The 20,000-nt window shown below is 42.9% G+C and overlaps 1 protein-coding gene across 1 annotated transcript in view; it reads right to left on the reverse strand.

The window, feature by feature from the left end:
• LOC127938904 (receptor-type tyrosine-protein phosphatase S) overlaps positions 1 to 20,000 on the reverse strand; it is a 76,008-nt gene that overhangs the window by 53,153 nt on the left and 2,855 nt on the right. Inside the window, exons 2-5 of the mRNA XM_052535821.1 lie at positions 7,908 to 7,989; positions 4,200 to 4,306; positions 2,826 to 2,971; positions 156 to 297 (exon numbers count right to left, since the gene is read on the reverse strand). Of these exons, the coding sequence (XP_052391781.1) occupies positions 156 to 297; positions 2,826 to 2,971; positions 4,200 to 4,281 (370 nt within the window). The 5' untranslated portion in view covers positions 4,282 to 4,306; positions 7,908 to 7,989. The remainder of the gene's footprint in view (positions 1 to 155; positions 298 to 2,825; positions 2,972 to 4,199; positions 4,307 to 7,907; positions 7,990 to 20,000) is intronic.

Below are 20,000 nucleotides of genomic sequence, written 5' to 3' on the forward strand. Positions count from 1 at the left end.
TTACGCACCAGCTGAGGGCAAACACACATCAGAGCTGATCAGGACAGAAAAAAAAGATGCATCCACTGCAATATAAAATACATTTGGAGGAAATTCTGATTGATGTGTTTGGATAATAATGATGATGATGATGATGATCATGAAGAATGTCTCACCTCTGATGATGGACAGTTTGGAGGTCACGGCGATTTCACCTTCAGTGTTTTTGGCGACACATTCGTAAACGTTTTCGTCCCGCGGCGCTCTGAGCGGTTGGATACGCAGCACTGCTCCCGCCCCTTCATCAAACTCTATGGTCTGGACCAATGAGAGAGCAGCATGAGCACACATCCACCAATCACAGCAGAGTGACATGAGTCAGCAAGCAGACAGACAGTTATTAAAGATCAAACCGGAGAAGAGGAAGTAGAATTACATTCAGATTCAGAATCCCACAGCAGGTGAAACAACAGCTAACACATTTTAACACATTTCATTAAATTGATTTCCATCACAACCTTTATCCGACTGAATAACTGAACTGATCAAAATGGAGACGCCACATAACAGTAATTCAGCAGTATTTACAGTCTAACAGGTTAATTTGAGATCATCTCAACACATGAATCCAGTGAGGAATGAAGCACACACACACACACACACACACACACACACACAGGAAGTGACCTGCAGTGTGAAGTCATGTTCACCAAATCAAAGCGTTCCACATTCAGGAAGAGCTCTGTGGCTGAACTTTGGTCTCATAATCTAAACTCATTTATGCTTCCGTCAGCTTATTTCACGTGTTTGTTCCTGTGGCTCAGTGGTAGAGCACTGCGTTGGCAGACTAAAAGGTTGTGGGTTTAATTCCCCGGGGACACACATACTTGTAAAAATATTTGTAGCCTGAATGCACTGTAAGTTGCTTTGGATAAAAGCGTCTGCTAAATGCTTAAATGTGATTGACACGGACTTCAGGCGTGAACAGAGGCCGTTCCCTGCACTAACACACTCTTCTTCTGCTGTTTCAGTGACTGTACAGGAACAAAGGCTTCTGCTCTGCTCATTAGCATCTCATTTGCATATTCATGAGAACAGATTAGTTCAAATCCCCTCCTGTTTGGTCACAAAAGTGTAGAATAAAGGCTCTCCCTCACCATCTGAGGACGCAGGTGTACACACACGCACACACACACACACACACACACACACACACACACACACACACACACAGACACACACAGACTCTATCTCTCTCTCTCTCTCTCTCTCTCTCACACACACACACACACACACACAGACTCTCTCTCTCTCTCTCACACACACACACACACACACTCTCTCTCTCTCTCTCTCTCTCTCTCTCTCTCACACACACACACCACAAATCCTAATCCTAACCTCTATTTTCTTTCTAGATAAAATTTTCTTCTCCCTAACTCTAAACCTGCCCCTCACATTTTTATTTTATTTTGCTTGTTGTGCCTTTTTTTTAGCTATTAAATTAAATGTTGTTTAATATGTTTTAACTTTAAATAAAGAGGCAAAAGCAGGTATACACAGAACCTAAAGGATAAAGATGGTCCAAAGACAATAAGACGTTGTGCAGCTCAAGCTGTGGAGAAACAGTCTTTACATTGCCTTTCTTTATTTAATAATGAATCTGTTATATCTGTATGTATATATATATATATGTTTTTACCATATACATAGTATTTATGCATTTTTATCACAGCACTGTCCATCTGTGAAGGATGTAGCTGTCAATCACACACAGCTGTTAGCCAATCACAGCAGTGGGCGTTTCCTTCCGAGTCTATGATTTATGGAGCCAGAAGAGTCTCAATAAAGATAAATGCACACACTACAGTCAGATATGCACACATCCCCCCACGTGGGGTGCATTCTTGTGATTGGCTAAAACAAGGGAGATATCTGATTGGTTGCAGATCATTCCCTGTTTAAAAAAAAGCATTTGTGTGTCGAGCCAAGTCAGGGGAGTCTCAAAATTCACACACAAATGCAGTGAAGTTCACAGACCGCAAGCAGTTTGTGAATCAAGATATATGTGTGTGTGCATCAGAAATACATTTCTGAATCTTGTCCTGTGCATTTGTGAATCTTGTCCTGTGCATTTGTGAATCTTGAGTGCATTTGTAAATGTTGTTTGCATTTCTGAATTGTGTGTGTATTTCTGATTTTTGTGTGCATTTGTGAATTTTGTGCGCATTTGTGCATCTTGTGTGTGTATTTATGAATCATGTGTATGCATCTATGAATCCTGTGTGTTCATATGTGAATGTAGTGTGTGCATTTATCTTTATTGAGACTCTTCTGGCTCCATAATGATTGGCCAGAGTGCTCTGATGAGGGGCTCAGTACAGGACAAAAAATAAACTATTACTTCTAAAATGTGTTATTTGATGCACATTTTGATAACATTATAAGTGGACCTCAGAGAACAGTAGAAAATAATAAAAATGGCAGTTCATGACCCCTTTAATGTCAAGCACACAAAACAGGGTCAAAGCGCACGTGTACTGCTACTGAATGAGACAGGCATAAGAGATCTATATTTGTTTTATACTCTCATTCTGTCCCGAGTACAGGTGCATTTCAAGGATTGTTTGGAGTGAGAGGATATTCTAGTATTTATAATGTTTGTAAACGTTTAATTTTCTGCTCATTAATGCTTCATGTCCTGCAGCAGATGGACACACCTATATTTTAATTTTTTTATAAGATTGAACCCCATGTTACTCGGCTGTAGTGTGAACTAAAGTCCGGTTTCAGTTGGACTCTGGTCACTGAGTGATCTGATGCTCTTGCTGTGGTGTGTTTCTCACCTCGATCCTCTGAGAATTCACTTTCTTGCCCTTTTTGTTCCAGAACACCTGAGGCTTGGGGTCGCCTGCGGCCAGACACACGAACGACACGACTCCGCCGGACACACCGATCTGATCCGTGGGAATCTTAGTGAACCTCGGAGCCACTGCAACACAAACACAAGTGTGTTACTGACGTCACGGTCAGAGCTGCTGCTCCATTTCCCTGGCTTTGTGTTAAACTTACAGCCGCTGTGTGATCAGAAACACTCCTGTCTTCACAGATGATGGGCTTAGAACAGATGCCATTTAAACATACTCTGAGATGAGGTGGATTGTCCGATACAAACAAACATGACTTGATTTCAGAAAGCCCATTTAAATTAGACTGAACACATTTTGTCCATACATTTCAGCACTGAAAGGATTAGATGCAAGGAGCAATGCATTCTGGGAGAACGGACCAAGTCAAATCCAGATTGTGTCAAAGCAGCTTCACAGTGATAAACAACGGTAATGCAACTCAAGCTGATGTCTTAAATATTTCCCTTAAATATAACACACACGAACACGTATGAACACACAAGAACACACACATAAACACACACACACACACACACACAAACACGCATGAACCCACATACACCCACAAAACGCATGAGAACACACACACACACACACACACACACAAACACATTCACACATGAACACACAAGAACTCTCATGAATATACACACGAACGAACATGCATGAACACACAAGAACACACATGAACACACACACAAAAACACAGGAACACGCATAAACACACACACATACACAAGAACACGCATGAACACACACGAATACACACACAAACATATACATACACGAACATGCATGAACACACACACACACACACACACACACGAACATGCATGAACACACACACACACACACACGAACACGCATGAATACAGACAAACACGCATGAACACACACATACGTATAGAAGCATGACTTCTGTGTACCGTTACACCTCTACTTTTAAGTGACGTCTGAATCAATGCAATCAATATAACTGCATTTCCAAACAATAAAAAATTCTCAAATCTGTGCTGAACTCGTAAATCCATGTAAAACATTTTAATGAATCTTTGGTGACATGATATAAAATGGCCTCCTCAGTCACACTGATTGTAGTACAGCTGCGCTTTCTTTATTCTAGAATTATTTTTTGTAAGAGAGGATTCACTTTCATTCCAGTGTCCAGCAGACACAAATATTTCTGTTTTAATAATTCATTACAGTAAAATATCATCAGCCTCTGCTTAGTTTCCATGACGACATCCCATCATAAAGGACATGCATTGTTACCATACCAACAACAGCCTGTTAGAGCACATGGAGACCTACATAAAGAGTCACAGGAGTTCTGCAGGAAGATGAAGAAGAACAGCAGCAGGGAGCGGAGAGGAACTCTGCCCCAGACAGCCATGACCCTCGACTGACGTCCAGACGCACTGCAGACAGAGAGAGAAACACTCAACAGCAGCGCAGAAACACAACACACACACAGATGGGAGGCCGTTTGAGGCAAACCCATTGAAAACTTGTGATATACACTGAAACACTTGTGTGTAAAAGTGAATAACTTGCGATACACACTGAAACACTTGCGATACACACTGAAACACTTGCGATTCACACCGAAACACCTGCGATACACACCGAAACACCTGCGATACACACCGAAACACTTGCGATACACACTGAAACACTTGCGATACACACTGAAACACTTGCGATACACACTGAAACACTTGCTATACACATTGAAACACTTGCGATACACACTGAAACACTTGCGATACACACTGAAACACTTGCTATACACATTGAAACACCTGCGATACACACCGAAACACCTGCGATACACACTGAAACACTTGCGATACACACTGAAACACATGTGATACACACTGAAACACTTGCGATACTCACTGAAACACTTGCGATTCACACTGAAACACTTGCGATACTCACTGAAACACTTGCGATACACACTGAAACACTTGCGATACACACTGAAACACTTGCTATACACACCGAAACACCTGCGATACACACCGAAACACCTGCGATACACACTGAAACACTTGCGATACACATCGAAACACCTGCGATACACACTGAAACACTTGCGATACACACTGAAACACTTGCGATACACACTGAAACACCTGCGATACACACTGAAACACTTGCGATACACACCGAAACACTTGCGATACACACTGAAACACTTGCGATTCACACTGAAACACTTGCGATACACACTGAAACACTTGCGATACACACTGAAACACTTGCGATACACACTGAAACACTTGCGATACACATTGAAACACCTGCGATACACACTGAAACACTTGCGATACACACTGAAACACTTGCGATACACACTGAAACACATGCGATACACACTGAAACACCTGCGATACACACTGAAACACTTGCGATACACACTGAAACACTTGCGATACACACTGAAACACTTGCCATACACACTGAAACACTTGCGATACACACTGAAACACTTGCGATTCACACTGAAACACTTGCGATTCACACTGAAACACCTGCGGTACACACTGAAACACTTGCGATACACACTGAAACACTTGCCATACACACTGAAACACTTGCAATACACACTGAAACACTTGCGATACACACTGAAACACTTGCGATTCACACTGAAACACTTGCGATTCACACTGAAACACTTGATATACACACTGAAACACTTGATATACACACCGAAACACTTGCGATACACACCGAAACACCTGCGATACACACCGAAACACCTGCGATACACACCGAAACACCTGCGATACACACCGAAACACTTGCGATACACACTGAAACACTTGCGATACACACTGAAACACTTGCGATACACACCGAAACACCTGCGATACACACCGAAACACCTGCGATACACACCGAAACACCTGCGGTACACACCGAAACACCTGCGCTACACACCGAAACACTTGCGATACACACCGAAACACTTGCGATACACACCGAAACACCTGCGATACACACCGAAACACTTGCGATACACACTGAAACACTTGCGATACACACTGAAACACTTGCCATACACACTGAAACACTTGCGATACACACTGAAACACTTGCGATACACACTGAAACACTTGCGATACACACTGAAACACTTGCGATACACACTGAAACACTTGCGATACACACTGAAACACTTGCGATTCACACTGAAACACATGCGATACACACTGAAACACTTGCGATACACACTGAAACACCTGTGGTACACACTGAAACACTTGATATACACACTGAAAGTGTTTCAGTGTGTATCGCAAGTGTTTCAATGTGTAAGTTTCCAATGGGTTTCACCTCAAACGGCCTCCAATACACACACACTCTTACATGCACATTCTCTCTCTCTCTCTAACACACACACTCTCACACACACACACACACACACACACACTCTCTCTCACACACACACACACTCACACACACACTCTCTCTCTCTCTCTCACACACACATACACACATTTTCTTTAAGTCCTGAGTTTCCTGTCAGTGAAAAAACAAAGCAGAATCGATGGATGCAGAGTCTGTTGTTGATGGTCATGTTCTTGATATATGCAGCAAGTTAATGAAATACAGTAAAATATATATATATATATAATTTTCCGTCATTTCTGCATGATCATTTGATTTGCCATGTTGCATTTGTTGGGAATCTGGGAAAATTGCATTTCTTTCATTTTAAATCTTACATCATTGAAAAATATACTACAAATAATCTTACATTAATATTTGTGAAAACATATAACACAAATAATTCTGCAGCTCATTTTGGACCATATTGTATTTTTATGGCACATGACTGGAGTGGATCATCGCTGCGAGTATTTCTGGGTCTCATGCAGTCGCGGCTCATTACTGCGATATACAACGGGTGTTTAATACAGTTGATGCTTTTTTGGTCTGTTGATAAGAACAAACATGCACTCAAACAGACGAGAGTAAAGTGCTGCTGTTCACAGCCATCATCTCACCATCACTCCACTCCTGCACAGATGGATGTTTTACGAGAGAACCCATTAATTATTGAAAAGCTTCCCAGGCATTGTGCGTTTTACTCTCGTCCTTCACGTTAAGTGCAGTGTGGACCGCCGTCTTCCGGGAGCGATGCAGCACAGACTCGCAAAACATCCACAGCCAGGAGGCAATATTTACTCTGAAAAATCGATTATTCCCATCCAGGGCTGCATGCAGGTGTGCGGCGATCTGATATCAATCGGCTCCTCATTACCTGCACGATTTGTTTTTCACACTCAGATAATAACAGAAGACAGATCCGCACACATGCTAATCTCATTTATGAGCAGCACTAACATTTGAGATGCTAAAATACAACACTGAATTCACAGCTGAACTGAGGAGCGAGTCTGGCCTCATCACTAGAGTAAAAACACTCAGTAATCTCCTCGAGCGGGTAATCGCTCCATCCGTTGAGTGTCTGATTGCAGCGTGTCGACCGTCCAGCCAATCGCTCGGGTCACAACCCGCTTACGTCCTGCCAGATGTTGAGTGGCTCCACAAACACAGTTCAACACGGGATCATCAAACAGCAGCTAAAGACCAGCACGAGCATATGCTGACAGAACGAGCTGTGTTTTAACTGTTCAAATACACCGTTACTTCTAAACTGCTTGGTGCAGAATGTGGCTAATGCCTTCACAGGAGATCTCAGAGGTGTTGCTAAATGCATGCAAATGTGCAACTAATATGCAGATGGAATCCACACTGTCAGGTCATCAACAGTAAAGTGTTAAACAAACACACTTCTGGAAAAGAGTTTATTTCCTTCGCTTGAGGAAACGACTGAGGAAGAGTTGGGCTTTGCTGTCAGGCCTGTCAGAGTTCAATCAAGACACCTTCACAGATCCATGACACGCTCCAGAAGAGACAAGTCCAAAAATAGAGGAAGTGAAGGCATGTTAATATCCAGCATACACACACACACACACACACACACAGATGACAGATACTCACCGCACTCGTTTCTCTTTTTTCTAGATGTGTTTGAGCTTCATGACCTGGTTTTCATAATCCTCAGTGGTCTGATCCTGTATTCCTGCAACCAGACAGCACATGGAAGAACAAATATTAAATGATATTTAAATAAACAAATATTATATAACAAATAGGAAGGTGTGCCTAATAATGTGGTGACACCATGCCTTACACTGATTTTACCACGAGAAAGAGCTATTCTCACACAACATGATCTGTCTGAACTTCACAATGTTAGGAAATAACAACACTCATGTCTTTTAAAATCTGAACTGTCTCCTTAAATCATTCTGTTATATTCCTGTTTATTTCTGTGAAATATTTGTTTTCATATAAAGCACTACAGAAATAAATGTGACTTGACTTGAGCATTTGACTGTATTGTTGGAGACTAGTTGAGTTTGCTAAAAGAGCGTCTAAACAGCTGTTTGTTGATCTATTCGTTAACATTAACCCATGCATGTGAATCCAACGGGAAGCCGCTTCAGATTATATATTCTGAAGACAAATGTGGTGTATTTTCCCAGAATACCCTGCAGTAATTAACAATTAGAGTACAACAAGATATAATATCATATAGTTCTGTCTTTCTGTCATCAACATCAGCTTCCAAACCGGAAGACTCCAGCTTTCTGTATCTGAAGCTGTTTCTTATCTGTGCTGCATCGAGGCGTATCTTGTCTTACTGTTGCCTAGTCAACCACCTCTGCCCCTCTCTCTCGCTCTCTCTATCTCTCTCTCTCTCTCTCTCTCTCTATTTCTCTGTCTGTCTCTCTCTCGCTCTCTCTTTCTCTCTCTCTCTCTCTCTCTCTGTCTCTCTCTCTCTATCTCTCTGTCTGTCTCTCTCTCTCTCTCTCGCTCTCTCTCTCTCTCTCTCTGTCTCTCTCTCTCTCTCTCTCTCTCTCTCTCTCTGTCTCTCTGTCCCTCTCTCTCTGCAGTGTCTTCATCACTGCTGGCTGTGTTTGCAGATCCACGGATCAGACCAGCGCCGCTGGGAATATGGTATCTATGGCAACCGACCAAACCAGCCAGCAGATGTGATTGGTGTCATGTGACCCTGAGCTCTGAGTCTGAGGTCACTGATGCCATACATTGCCTAATATATTGCTATTAAAAATCCAAATGCATGCAAAAATCGTCTAAGGTTATGTATATAACCCTGGTTCCTCGAAGGAACGAGACGCTGCGTCGAGGATGCTTTGGGGAATACCTCCAGCCTGAATAATGTGTGTAATCAGTCCAATGGATGGGCGAGACGTCATAGGCGGGTAATGTCAGAGACCAGGAAGCAAAAAAACATGATCTGAGAAAAACAGGTAACCAGCCTCATGAGTCTTGACCCCCAGGAGAGGTGAGATCAGAGGACTTGAGGCTTAGGATAGCATCCTGATCACCACTTAGCATTAGCTTCTTCTGGCCAGAGGCTTCAGCCTCAGCGCACCATGGAGGAAACATGTAACCAGAGGGTTCCTGCACACTGACTGGCCACCGAGAGGGGTGTGGTAGGCCACCATGGCTGCCATGTAGACATTCAGGGTGGAGTGGGTCAACTCTGCGGAGAGCCTGCAGGAATTCCAGCACTGTACCAACCGGGCAGTTAACTGGGTCCAGCTGCGGTGTCCGCAACCAGAAGTGAAAAGCTTCCACTTTGAGGCATACAGTTTCCTCGTTGAGGGAGCTCTGGATTGGAGAATGGTCTCAACCACCTCGGTTGAGAGATTGGAAGCTAAGAGTTGTTCTTCCTCAGAGACCACATCTACAGACTCTAAGCTCCATGCATGGGCACACCCTTCGCCTGTGAGAGGAGATCTCTCCTGACGGGAACCTCCCATAGAGTGCCATCAAAAAGAGAAATCAGGCCCAGGAAACATAACCAGCCCGGCCAGAACAAGGCTACTAACAGCAGCCGGACTCCATCCCGGAGCACTCTCTCCAGAACTGTACAGATGAAGCCTCGGCCACGGCTGTAGCATGGTGTGTCCCAGTGGAGTTAGAGGAAGCCAGAGGGGACAGTGTGATGTCTCTCGAGTTGCAAACAGTTCCACCCGAGTCTGGCCAACCTCTCCAACTCTGCTTCATCACCTCGGTGTGAAGCCGCCATTCCCTGGTCCTCGGCCTCTGCCTCAACAGGATGTCTGCTCCTTTATTAAGATGCCCAGGAATGTGGAATGCTCTCAGCGAGAGGAGTTCACCCTGGGACCACACAAGGATCTGTTACACTAGTTTGTATAAACAGCCTGAGCGCAGAACTCCTTGGTGTTTAATAACCCTACTGCTGTATTGTTGGTGCACAGCAACACGGTGACCTCTTAGGTCTGGGACAAAGTAATGTAATGCTTGAAGCACAGCCAGCATCCTCAGGCAGATGACATGCCATGTCAGATGGCAGCCACTCCACAGACCGCGGGCAGGGTTATCACTCATGACCGCACCCCAGCTGGTGAGGGACGTGTCCGTCGCTAGCATACACGGCGACAAGGAGCTCTCAGCACCGGGCCCTGAGACAAGAACCAAGGTTTTCTCCACATGCCTAAGGCACGTAGGCATGTCTAAGGCACCACTGCATGACCTTTAGCATGTGAAGTGGGTTTCCCCTTGGGGAGAACCCCTTGGTCTTGAGCCTCCACTGTAGGGGTCTCATGTACAGCAGTCCAAAAGCATTCATGTTGGACGCAGCTGCCATCAGACCCAGCAATCTCCGAGAATGCTTGAGAGTGAGTGTCTGAGAGGGACTGCAGAGTCGACTCGATCTGAGCACGTGACATACGTGCCTGCATCGTGGTCAAATCCCACACCATTCCCAGATAAGTGGTTCTTTGTACTGGAGAAAACACACTTTCCTTGGCATTAAGTCTTAACCCCAGCTCTTTCATGTGAGCGAGAACGACACATCGATGCCGAACCGTCATCTGCTCCGATTGAGCTAATATTAACCAATCGTCAATGTGGTTGAGTCGTGAAAGTGTGGGGTGAAAGTGCAAGGCCAGAGGAAGATCCATATTGGTAAGCTTTTGCCCTCAAAAACAAACCTCAGGAACCTCAGATGAAGAAGGATGGAGATGAGTGCATCTTTTTGATAGATCGTGACACACCAGTCCTCGGACTTGGCCTGTGCAAGTGTGCTGAACTTCAGTCCCTTGACTGAGAGGTTCAAAAAGCGCAGATCTTAAAAAGGACACAACACCTAATCCTTCCTCGGAACAGTGAAGTACCGGCTGTAGGACCTGGACTCTGCAACCCAAGGAGGGACCACCTCGATGGCCTCCGTCCTCAGAGAGAGTCTACTTCTGTTCCATTACCAGAGCCTGCTTGGGGCCCAGCAGAACTAGATTCTGTGGTCTCTCACTACAGTGTGCAGGACCCACTGAGACACATTTGGCATGCTGCCAAATAGTCTACTAAGGGAATCAGCCTCTCAAGACTGGCCTCTGGTGCTCCTAGAACCTCTGGAAACCTCCCAGGAGGTCGCAAGCCTCTTAGCACCGCTACGTTTCCGGGCGGTATCTGAGAGAAGCACTCGCTGGAGATCGCTGCGCCCTGGAACACCGGCAGGGATGGCAGAACGATCTCCTGAGGGCACTGAAGAGAGACGGGCACTCTGTAATGTGGTGTACACCACTCTTCCACAGAGGGAGCTGGCCCTCAAAACATCCTAGGCAGAACCACTTTCCACTAGAACCCTTCGTCCTGGGAGCACCACTCTAACGTCTGCGGAGTGCAAAAGTGACACTGCTGGCACTAGGGGCTGGAACACGGCTGGGACTGTCCTGCCCAGCAGCCCCTGACCTTGCCCTGACTTCCACAACCTCCTCAGAGGAAGAGCGGTAAACACGTGTTCTCACACAAGAAATTACATCCCAAGAGCCCCTGTACATTGAACTTCACACAGTCAGATAAATATGTAATTTTATTCCTCAGAATTAAATGTAGTCAACAACCAGGCAAGTCAACACGGTCTGGTGTAAAAAAATGAAAATGAAAATGAAACAATGCAATTGGCCTCAACAGCATGCATGTCTATTTTTTTTTTTCAATCAGTCACACAAACACCATCAGTCTCCTCAGAGAAAGATGAATGCTGCAGTGAGCTGTGCTGAGGGTGAAGAAATCGCAGCTCGGGCTTCCAAGCCTCGAGAACGAGCTTTAGCTCTAGTGAACACGGATGGAGATAGGTCGAGCCGTCTCCAACCCATTCGCCAGATCATGTGTGATTCCCGCTATCGCGGTCGCCGCCGTGCCTCAGCAGCAGCGCGACTGCAACCATAAGATCGCATACACGGAGCTCCTCGAGAGCTGACACTGTGCGCTTCACTCTCAAGCAGACAACACACGAGCTGCGTGTGTCCCTACCCTTTCTTTTTTGCTGGCAGGGAAAACACACAGCCTGAACGCTGCTTGCTCTCGCCCAAAACTTCTTTGATTGAAGCTTTGACAAATGGAGTTTATCAGAGGACAAACGACATTAAATAAGACTCAAACAGATAGCGACTTATACATACACAGAGCGCTTGCTGAAAACAGAAGGCTGGTTGCCGGCTTCGTCGCTCATGCTTTTATGCTTCCTGGTCTCTGACGTCACCCGCCTATGACGTCTCGCCCATCCATTGGACTGATTTCAGACGTTATTCAGAGACGTCACACTAGAGGCCTTCCCCAAAGCGTCCTCTACACAGCTCCAGTTCCTGAAGAGGAACTAAAGAATTTTTTTTTTTTTTTTACATAAAGTAAATTTTGTTTTTATAATGAAATTATTTTCTTAACAGGAAACACTTGCTTGTTGTTTAAAAACATTGAAATTATTTAAATATGATACTGATTTATAATGAATTCTCATTGGATTCAAGTATAGAGAATAAAAAAGTCAAGCTTCCAGGTGCACAGCTGCAGCTCAGTGGTGAGGTTTAACCAGATAACCAGGTAAAGGGCGCTGTGTAACAGCTCCAAACATGCTGAATCACTTCTGCACTTTGTATTTTCGCGAGCGCTGGTCTGTTAATATCCTGTTAGAATAAACTGTTTGAGTAAACAGCTCTGAACGTGTAATGCTTTAATGACAAGCTCATGCTAACATCACTGACCATCGACTTTATGATGGTCAGTTGAGTGAGCTGGTGGTCAGTAGTTGAGTGGGGTTAGGGGTTAAGCTCTGGCTGGTCATCTTACAGCGCGTGAATGAGTCTCCAGCTGTCGCGGGTCAACAGACAGACAAATGACAGGCGTACGGTTCGTGCAGGCTACAAGCCGCTTATGGACGGTGACGGAAGCAGATGCGCAGCTGCTCAATGTTTAATGAAGCTAGCGCCAGCACAGATGTGTATGAAAATGACACTAATGCTCAACAGTTCCTCCACAAACAAGATCCAGTCAGACTCATGACCTCAGGTTCAGAGCGAGGATGTTCTGTGTCTCTGTGTGAATGAACGCAGAAGTTCCTCTCAACACATGAGCTTCATCTCCAGAGCTGCTCCGAGTCTCTTCAGCGGAGCGTTAAACACACACAGATCGGTTCAACCTGAAGAAATCAGGACACGAATATATTATATTGTGTGCTAAAATCTACTTCTCAAAGTAATAATTATAATAATTTGAAGGAATATCCATACAATCAAGATATATTTTCATCAATGTTTTAATGTAAATTATGTTGTGCTGCATCTTATTTGACAAAAATATAAATGCATATTTTCTAAATATATTTTCATTTGACCAGATTTTAAAATAGTGAATTCATTATTACAATTTTAATGATTACATTTTTAACTCTAATTATATTTACATTTTTGTATGGTAAATTTGATTTCAATAGTAAAACACTGAATGAAGAAAAAATACAATGCAAAACATTTAGTAAAAAATAAATAGGGCCCTTAATTAAATAGCTTATGGGTATAGAATATATAGTTGTTTATCCTTAAGGCAGAATTCACTTCTAGTAGTATCAAGTACTCATTATTTCGCACAGATGTAAATCAGCAATGAAACGCACATTTAAAGATTTAATTTCCTTCTCCTGTAAACGGTGTCAGATCCAGTGACTGCTTCACGACAGACAGTGGTCCTTCAGACCCGTCCACGCTCTGAGACGCCGGTCGTGTGTGTGTGAGCTCTACAGAGTCTGCGCTCCAGGGTGACGAGCTGTAAATTCAGTTCAACAGAAAAGTCTTCGATCCTCAGAACAAATGGTAAAAAAACGTCTGTTCTGACGCAGAGCTCTAACCCCCGCAGACTACAACTGGAAGCCGTCCAGAGATATTTAACTCGCAGAGCATTGTCAGATCTTGCTGTTAGCTTTATCTAGCGCTTGCTAACCCTCACACGAGCAGAAGACCCACCCGTCCTTCCCACAGAGAGAGCATGAGTCTGAGAATCAGCGCTGACGGACAGATCTCTGGACTCCTGATGACGCTGGTGTGTTTCAGCGCGGACAGATGGCCAGCACACGTGAAGCTCGCAGGGACACAGGGGAAAACACACGGGACGGAGCGAGAGCAACGGAGGCACGTCATGGAGACACATCTGGTGACATGAAGCAGCTGAAAACCTTCTGAATGTCAGTTTTTTGGTATCTGTGCACCACATTAATTATGATGATTTAAGGCCATAACTGACAAATATTAGAAAACAGACAATGGACTCTGATTGGATAAACACCAGACACACAATCTGCATTAATGAGGTGTGAACAGTCACATCCCATCAACTAATTATAATAACGAGCACCTGATATTTAGCCTTTTCAGACAATAAAACAGTAAAACTTTCAATAGCCTATATGGCCTGCATTTTGAGTAAATATTTAAATATTAAATATGAAGAATAATCTCATGCTTTCATTGAACTGGGTTAAATATATCAACAACAGACACATGATTATGGAAGCATATGGGTAGCATTATTCAATTTGGGATGTAATATGCAAAATGACAATGCAATATGTAAAATGGCAATGCATTTCTGTATTTACATTTAAATTTTCCAATACATTTGTGCAAGGTTTGGTGCAAAATGAAAATGAAAATTAAATTACATAATTTTCATTTGCCATTTACTACACCAGTTTTAATATGTAAAATGAATATTAATTTTAACGCTTTATAAGTTGCAAAATTAAAATGAAAATGTATTACAGAAATGATTAGATATGTCTAACATGTTAAAGCAAAAACTGTGGCAAAATGATCATTTAAATGCTATTTTTCTTAATTGCATTAACACTCACAGTCAAGACACTTACGATTGCATTTTCATTCGGTGTCCCGCAATGAATGTAACAAAACTCAATGAGCACATTGAAAATGCATTCCGAGCCGATCACGTGTCCCCGCCCTCGCGCCACGTCAATCATTGTGTGAACAAGGCGGGGCTTACAGAAGGTCAGAGACTCAAGTCTCAAGAAGAGGATTCAATCAAGTGAGACAACATGGACAAGACAGTTGGTCCGTGTATGTTTTGATCATTTCGGTTTATGGCTTCAATATTTCATTCGCACTTGTGGGCGGAGCTGAAACGCTGCTTTCATCTGATTGGTCGAATCGGATCGGTTTTCATCTGACAGCCTTCAGCTCGGTCTTGTCATTCTTTCAGGCAGAATAAGAGTCAGTGCGAGTGAAGCACTGTAATGTCTGAAACCACCGCTCACTGTTAATTAGCATAATATTTGAATCAGATGTAGCTGGGCACATAATTCGTGCTGCTGAGACCTGCAAATTATTTCTAAGTTGTAGTATTGTACGAATATTGTCCCACTGATAAATACAGTGCAAATAGTTCTGTCCCTTTGGATAACAGTGAAGTGGAAATTAAAATCAATAATAGACTGAACAGTTCCATGTCTGTAACATTTACCACTCTCATCTTTTAAGTCATAAGGCACTAGGTATGTGTGTGTGTGTGTGTGACATTAATAAATAATTGTAAAAATGAATATAGTTACATTTCTAAATAAAAATAGTAAAATTAGCTCTATGCTGCTCAGTGCTCCTGTAGCCTACCCCAGAGCGCCCTCTCGCGGCTGTAGACGGTAATGTTTTCTCTTGGTCTTGAATAAATGTGACATATAGTCCAGTGCGACTTATATATGTTTTTTTCCTCATCATGACGTATTTTTGGACTGATGCAACTTATACCGAAAAATACAGTTAACATTATTATTATTATTTATTATGAGAGTAATTGACACAGACTAGAACTTTAATGTTTCACCCAATTCAGCTCATATCTTTAGACTCGTCCGACTCGTGTTGCTTGTATAACTGGCCAGACTTACCTCCCCAAAAAAATCCTATTTAATTTTATTTCATAAATTTAACTATATTTATTTCCACTTCACTGTTATCCAAAGGGACAGAACTATTTGCACTTTTTTTTATCAGTGGGACAATATTCATACAATACTACAACCTAGAAATAATTTGCAGGTCTCAGCAGCACGAATTATGTGCCCAGCTACATCTGATTCAAATATTATGCTAATTAACAGTGAGCGTAGTTTCAGACATTACAGTGCTTCACTCGCACTGACTCTTATTCTACCTGAAAGAATGACAAGACCGAGCTGAAGGCTGTCAGATGAAAACCGATCCGATTCGACCAATCAGATGAAAGCAGCGTTTCAGCTCCGCCCACAAGTGCGAATGAAATATTGAAGCCATAAACCGAAATGATCAAAACATACACGGACCAACTGTCTTGTCCATGTTGTCTCACTTGATTGAATCCTCTTCTTGAGACTTGAGTCTCTGACCTTCTGTAAGCCCCGCCTTGTTCACACAATGATTGACGTGGCGCGAGGGCGGGGACACGTGATCGGCTCGGAATGCATTTTCAATGTGCTCATTGAGTTTTGTTACATTCATTGCGGGACACCGAATGAAAATGCAATCGTAAGTGTCTTGACTGTGAGTGTTAATGCAATTAAGAAAAATAGCATTTAAATGATCATTTTGCCACAGTTTTTGCTTTAACATGTTAGACATATCTAATCATTTCTGTAATACATTTTCATTTTAATTTTGCAACTTATAAAGTTTTACATATTAAAACTGGTGTAGTAAATGGCAAATGAAAATTATGTAATTTAATTTTCATTTTCATTTTGCACCAAACGTTGCACAAATGTATTGGAAAATGGAAATGTATATACAGAAATGCATTGCCATTTTACATATTACATCCCAAATTGAATAATGCTACCCATATGCTTCCATACATGATCTCTGGGTATCAATATTGCTAACTGATGAACCCACAATGGTCAGCCGCTGCACATAAACACACTATAAGATTACATGCTTTTGGTTGGATGTGAAGCTTCATATAAAACCATATCTGAGGGGTCAGAATAACCTCTTCATATGACATGAGTGAACATTTCCAGAACAGTACAAGATTCAAAAATCCTAAGATATGACCATGTCCATGCATCCAGAGAAAGTCACTTATCACAGCTTCATGATTCACTGTGGAATTGAACCGTTGCGCTCCCTGCGGTCTCTTAAAGCCCAGACTAAAGATGCAGGGGGATGACTCTGAACTTCAGATCATTAGAGCAGCAGATATATAGAACAAACACTAAACCTGAGCAAATACTGTGATATGCAGACGCTCAGAGCATCAGACGCAGGTGAAAAGGAAATGACGACGCTGTTCTGTTCATAACATCGTCTCAAAACCACCCCCTGCTACGGAAACAGGCCTCGCAAAGCCCTGATCATCCTTTATAATCTTCTGTTATTACACATGAGAGAATGACACACATCAGCTCCGTCTGAGAGAGAGAGAGCTCCACTGTGACCCGCAGCTTCACCAGCAGCGAGAACCAAAGTCCAGTAAGATCAGGAACTCTCTCTCTCTCTCTCTGTCTCTCTCTCTGTGTGTGTGTCTCTCTCTCTCTCTCTCTCTCTGTGTGTGTCTCTCTCTCTCTCTCTCTCTCTGTCTCTCTCTCTGTCTCTCCCCCTCTCTCTCTCTCTCTCTCTCTCTCTCTCTCTCTCTCTGTCTCTCTCTCTCTCTCTGTCTCTCTCTCTCTCTGCCCCCCCCCCCCTCACAGAATGTTAACATAAAATCGGTTTTCAAATCTTTTTTGTAAACATTTATTAGCGACCCTACAGGTATGTGTTGGTGTAAATACATATTTATTACAGTGTGTGTGAGAGTGTGTGTGTGTGTGTGTGTGTATATATTGTACTCTGGCAAATATGGCCAAATTGCTTCTGAATCATAACTCTCAGGGCAACAGCTGCATAGATTCACATCATTATTATACAAGACTTCTTATCTTTATTTTGCATCTCAAGTAAATGTATCTCGATTTAAGAATCTTTAGATACTTGTAGAAGAAAGCTAGTCAGAAATCATAAGGAAATCATTTTCAGCAGTCTGCCCGAACAGCATGTGGAACGACTGTTCATCTGTTTATCATTGAGCGGTTATTATTCCCATATGAATGTCTCTTTGACATGGTCAAACTCAATTCCCCGCTCTAACACAAACTGTATCTAAAGCTGCTTTAACCCAGAAGCCTGAGGTCTTTATCCCGAGGTCTTTATCTGATCGCCGGACACTGAGTGACAAGTTATTGACCGCATGGATTGATGTCACCTGCTCTTGTGAACGAAGTCAGTAAATTTCAAGGCCAAAAAAAATCAATATTAAAGAGCAAATGAGGAACAGAACGACAGGACATCTGCTCTCAGCACATAAACATTCATCTGTTCCTCAGCTTCATGATGTGACCCAACAGAAGGGGTCCAGTCTGGTGAGGTCAGAGGTCAACACAGCAGCATATGGACACTGGTATACATTAATCAAAACAGAGCGAACACAAACCAGATGCTGCTGACCTACACGGATCAATGCCATCTTCACTGGAATCTGCTGCGTGTGAAGAGACGCGTCTGAACAGAGGAACAGAGATCCTTCAGAGAGTGTGTGGCTCACACTTCCTGGCTTTCTCTGTGTAAATTCAGAGCTTCAGAGAATTGTTTTAAAATAAAATTCCCAGTGGGTGTTATCGATGAGTTTTACTGTATACAGATCTCTCTATATGAAGCACACGCTCCCAGCCGAGGGTGATGAGATTATATTCATTAACAACGATGAGACAAATATAACGTGACAGCATGCTTCTCACACAGTGTGCATCCAGTGTTCATATTCTCTTAATATTCAAGATGAACATATTTACAATGTGCCGGGGCGACGCACATGAAATCTCAATCATCCAACTGCCAGCAGCGAATTACATTTAGGGGCAGCCAATCAGAGCCAGGAGTGTCAAGTGGCTCCGCCTCCGTACAGCAGCCTCACGTGACTCAGATTCAGACGATTCAAAGCCAAGCATCTAAACTGAACATTTATCTCGCCCGGTCAGGCCTGGATTACCTGGTTTGAGTTCAGCTGTGACAGAAAACCTCTCGAGTGACTCCATGACCCTGACCTCTGACCTCTAACCTGATTAACCCTAACCTTGCTTACTTCAGGTATACTGGTTCCAAAATCATGTGACATCCATGATGTGTGAATATATTGGATATATTAATATATATGAGTAAAATAAACATTACCTTTTTATAATAGTGTTTTATAATTAATAAATATTGCTAACTATTATATATGACAATAAAATAAATATTGCAACATTAGAAACAGATAATATTAGCTAATATAGTGTGTGCAGTAATCCAGAAACATGAGCTGGATGTGTTCAGGGAATAAAACGCTATGAGTTACCTTAAACATCCCCGGGTACGACACATAACCTCCTTCTGGAAAACCCTGCACTGTTTGTCAGGAATAAACATCTACTGTTCATCTACTGTTGAGATGTTCCTTCTGGAATGAAATCTTCAGATGTCAAGCCAACAAGGCATTAACATCATCAGGGCCGAGCCGATATGACGCACAGCTTCCTCACTTCAGTCTTTAGGGGAAAAGGCTCTCAAGGTTATACATTAACAAGATCCATGGGAAAGAAGCAGTAGAAATGGTAAAAACAGCAAATAACCCAATTCCACAAGATCTCAGAGAAAGCTGAGCCGTCGTCGCCATCAGAAGACATTCTGAGCGTTTCTAGCC

The sequence above is a fragment of the Carassius gibelio genome, chromosome A2 (assembly GCF_023724105.1).
Source record: "Carassius gibelio isolate Cgi1373 ecotype wild population from Czech Republic chromosome A2, carGib1.2-hapl.c, whole genome shotgun sequence".
In the NCBI taxonomy this organism is placed as follows: domain Eukaryota; kingdom Metazoa; phylum Chordata; class Actinopteri; order Cypriniformes; family Cyprinidae; genus Carassius; species Carassius gibelio.